This window comes from Corylus avellana, chromosome 1 (assembly GCF_965113065.1).
Source record: "Corylus avellana chromosome 1, dhCorAvel1.hap1.2, whole genome shotgun sequence".
NCBI lineage: Eukaryota > Viridiplantae > Streptophyta > Magnoliopsida > Fagales > Betulaceae > Corylus > Corylus avellana.
The window spans coordinates 13,599,031-13,603,633 of record NC_142490.1 but is presented as its reverse complement, the minus strand read 5'-3'; the positions used below and the strand labels follow the sequence as shown (position 1 = coordinate 13,603,633).

General features: G+C 36.9%; 1 protein-coding gene across 1 annotated transcript; it reads left to right on the top strand.

Moving 5' to 3' along the window:
* Window positions 1-241: 241 nt before the first annotated feature.
* LOC132171947 (uncharacterized protein At5g01610) lies at window positions 242-943 on the top strand. Its single transcript, XM_059583362.2, has one exon. The coding sequence runs from the start codon at window positions 308-310 to the stop codon at window positions 812-814; it is 507 nt and encodes a 168-aa protein (XP_059439345.1). The 5' UTR covers window positions 242-307; the 3' UTR covers window positions 815-943.
* The last annotated feature ends 3,660 nt before the right edge of the window (window positions 944-4,603 follow it).

The window sequence follows — 4,603 nt, the reverse complement described above, 5'->3', positions numbered from 1 at the left end:
AAATAACTAAATAAAAATCTGTCCTGGCGTGCATATGTTCACGTCCTTGGTTTGACCAAAATAGTGGCCACGTGCTCGGCCCAGAAAGCAGCGCGCAGCACGTTTTGTTATATATAATTCACAGGGACAGCCGCACAGGCACTAACTTCCCAAATACGACATCGTATTCAATTTCAGTCTACGTAGCCTATTTTTCCACTTCATCTTTTGTTGGCTTCCAAACAAACCCAACATTGCTATTTTTCTCCAGGAAACAACAAATTTTCCCACACGCAAACAGAGAAAAAATTCGCACAAACAAAACGACATGTCTCTCACGACAGTTCTCACCGTCTTCCTCCTCCTCCTCCTATCACCGCTCGCCATGTCCTCCCGGGCAACCATCACCGACGAAGTAACGTCGGCGTACGAAGCTCTCGAGGAATTCAACTTCCCCATGGGTCTCCTCCCCAAGGGTGCCGTGGGCTACGACCTGGATCGAACCACAGGCAAATTCCGCGCCTTTCTCAACGGTTCGTGCAGTTTCTCTCTCGAGGGCTCGTACCAGTTGAGTTACAAGTCCACCATCAGCGGCTATATTTCCAAGAACAGGCTCACCAGCCTGACTGGTGTCAGCGTCAAGGTCTTGTTCCTGTGGCTGAACATCGTGGAGGTGGTGAGGAGCGGGGACGAGATTGAGCTCTCTGTGGGGATTGCCTCGGCGTCGTTTCCTCTTGATAATTTCTTCGAGTGCCCGCAGTGTGGGTGTGGGTTGGATTGCAATAATGGGCAAGTAAGGAAATTTAAATTGAACCCTTTTGTTTCTTCTTCTTAAGGAGATGTTTGGAACCGCAAAAGGATGTTCTTTGTGGGATTTGGATGGTGGGTTTTGGTTCAAATGAGATTAATTGAAATGGATTTCCCTTATTATTGCAAATAATGAATTTGAAGGTGTATTTTAGTTTACCAAGTTTGAGCTTTTACTTTTGATTTTGTGCTTGTTTATATGTATTCTCATGAAATTTGATTTGTAGAATGTAGAGAGAAACCCGCAAACGACAATTAATAGGTACTTCAGTTAGTTTTGTATTCAGGGAATATGATTATGATCTTGTTTTTTGAAACAATGAAGGTTGGAGGAGAGAACAGAAACATGTTGAGGAGGCTGTTTTCATGTTAAATGGGAACCTTCGCATAGACTCTAGCGAGATATTTGTGCCTTGTGAAGGAAATAGGAATAGGCGAATAGGAATTTGTCCAAAAAATTTTGAGCTGAATAGCTTTATTGAATTTGATTTTATATTCAAAGTAGCTACATTTGAAACACAGGTCAGAACTTCTTGTCAAACTGCCTCAAAAGGTGAAGTTCCTTCAGAGCTTAGCTATATCCATGATCTGATTGGCTTCCTTAGCAATTCTCAGATATGGAGGCTTTAGAATTTATCATGGTGTAATACATGCTGGTTGAATAATAGGCTGATTATGGATCTTGCTTGGCTGTTTCCAAAGTGTTTTGAAGGAAACTGTCCAATCAGGGAAGCAACCTTGACCAGAAATATTAGATTTCTTTCTAAATTTCATGGGGAGGATTTAGGTACAGTTCAATTAATGATCAGTTTGAGATTATTTAGACAGTTTTTAGCTGAAGTGCAGCTTGGAGTTCAGTGTAGCGAAAAGGCGTCCTACAAATAGTGTAATTTCATAAAATTAATCTAGGGTTGTTTGGCTGTTATATTTGTTGATGTTCCACTTGCATTGCAGCAAACGAATCTCCACATCTTCTTTAGTTTTTAGGTTTCAACTCTTACCATAAAAATTTCAAGTCCTTCAGAGTTGTTGGATGAGGCTTAAATGGATGTGATAGTGTTGATGGCTTGTTATTATTATCATTGAAGAATTTGAAGTAATGCATGATATGAAATCAACATCAAAATACTGACATTACTTTAGAGAAGTACTCCCTGTAGTACTGGAGGAATCATTTCAGGAAAGAGAGATTCTTTCCTTTTTATTTTCTTTCAAAGAAATGTTATTTAGTAAACTGTTATACGATTGAGATGATGTGGCAATAAAAATCAGCCTTGAATTTCTTTTGACAAGTCCTTGTTGATTCAACGACTAATTTTTACTATTACGTCATCTCAATTGTCTAGTAATTGTATAACAGTCTACTAAATAGTATTACTCTTTCTTTTATCTTGATGAGGATTAACTTCATTGATTTTTTCTACTTTCATACGAAACTAATTAAGAAGCTATTAGTTTCATAGAAAGAAAGTGTGTGAGGGCGGGAGAGAAAAAATGAAAATAAATAAATAAATAAGTATGCTCTGTATTCAGGAGATGGTTGTTAGTTTGAACTATCCGTGCTTCCTAGTACATGCTTGCCTCTCAATGAAGCTAATCCATTTGCTATATTACCTGTGCATCTTGCTTGCTAAGAGTAACCTTTGTTCATCTAAGACGTAAGAAATCTTTAGGTTTTGATATAGATCATAAAGAATTGATGATGAATGTTACAGCAGTTTGTAAATTCAGAGGATCTCTGCATCATGTTAGTGCTAGATGTTAAGAGTAACTGTCTTAAGCTCAGATTAAGGAAGCAGCACAAATGCTTTAAAATGATTATATAATTTTGAGACAAGAAAACCAAGTAAATGACAAGTACAACACTATAAGAATGGTGTAGTGACTGAAATATGCATGTTTTATGTAGACTCGACTTCTAGCATGCTATGAGATGAAATGGACTAAATTTTTGAGTCATGCTGTAGAGATGAAATGAGCATACTCCTGGTTATACACCTTGAATTAGAATCTGCCTTCTTTGCTGTTAGTGTTGAGTGGAGGCGCCTTCATTTAAAACTCAGAAAGCCTTTCAAAAATCGGTGAAATTTTCATATTACCAATGCTGTGTTATTGGAATGCATGACATGTCTAGTTTTCTACTCATCAAGAAAGAATTAGATGTAGCTTGCTGGATGCAAGATGCTATAAGCGTAGAATTCACTCTTAAAAATTTGCTTGCAAAGGAAGGGTATTTCAGAGCTGATATGCACAGAATTAAGATTATACTTAAGTTATATAAGACACTTAGATCAAAACACGGGACAAACCAAGTGCGGGTATAGCATTTGAGCTGCAGATGTTTAGAGCTAGTTGATAACTGACAAACTAGAGGCAACTGCAGTGGCCAGTCGGCATGCAAGGGGAAGAGACAAGGACTCAAGCTGCTATGGCATTCTGTAGAGAAGCTTGACCTATGAAGCAACTTTCTCTGTAAGTCAACAGTGGATCCAGCAAAAACAAAGGTCGTTAGCTGAAACATGCATGCCATTGTTGAAGCAGTTTTTGCTTGTTTTTTCTTTTTCACTCTGCCATTGTTGCAACAGTAGTTACTGCATTTGGGGTCCAGATATTCTCTACTCATTACATTTTCAAGCCTCTGAACCTTAATCTCGGTTTCCAGTTCCCCATTTGAAAATCCAAAAAATAAAATAGCATCTTGCTAAACATTCAAAATTCTGATTAATTTTTACAATTTATTTTTAAATAAGAACATGCTCTGTCCATTGATATAGACCTCAATCATGAGACAAAGATATCAGGATGAGAACGCATCATACAGCACTCTCCTCCTTACTATAATAACCAAAAACTTTCAATGGTTCTACACTTTGCTTCTACTGCAGATACTTTAAAAAGTATATAGTCCAAAATAAATACGCAGCAAACCTTTCAAAGTGGGTTTTCTTTTCAGGTGACCAATAAAGTTTGGTTCAATGGCTTGGGATGATATTAGCTGTTTTCTCGGCCTTGTCATGCAAGTCTGCAAAGTCAGGCTAAAGTCCTCTGCCCTTTGGGCTTGCTTAGGAGTTTCCTAGGCCTAGTGACTAGACTAGTCATATCCTTTGACAAGTTGGTATATGATGGTGACCAAAGCATCCCAACAATTGATTTTATATTGCAAGACTTTAAAAAATTAGAAATTGGGGGTGTGTTTGTTCCTGTTTGTTGGTATGTTTTTTCTTCTGAAATTGAGAGATCTCGTTGCAAGAAGAAGACTCTTCCCGTCTAATATTAGAAACTAAAGCATCCCAACAATTGTTTTTTCATAAGTAAGCTCGTTTCAAATGCATGGAACTGTATTAGAAACTTCCTCCTAGTCCTAATCTGTCCAAATTAAAATTGACGCCTGGGTTCTTCATTGAAGAAAAGTAGTTATTGTAGTTGGTGAGACAATTTGTCTTGTTAATTGTTAAGGTGTGGGCAAATCAACGCATCTAGCTTCCTACAAAACGTCACAATTATTGCTTTGCCTCATTAGAAAATAGATTGCATTGCTGGATTGGAATATGGGATCAAATTAATTAATTAATTATGTGCAGGATTAGACTAATCATTTGTTAATATTTTTATTTTAAGAAGAAAAAAACATTAAAAAAAAAAAAAAAAACACAGAAAGCAAAAGTCTTAATAAACAAAATACTTTTTTTTTGCCTGACAAGCATTCTCAGCCCAGGGTTTGGTTTCAACATCTGTCTCATTAAAAAAAAAAGAAACAAAAATTATTTATTTTAATTTTTAATGAATCTAATTCTAATTAAAATTGAACTCAATTACG

What these genes read in the sequence shown, in the direction of transcription:
- LOC132171947 (XM_059583362.2), top strand. Translation starts at nt 308, where the DNA reads ATGTCTCTCACGACAGTTCTCACCGTCTTCCTCCTCCTCCTCCTATCA.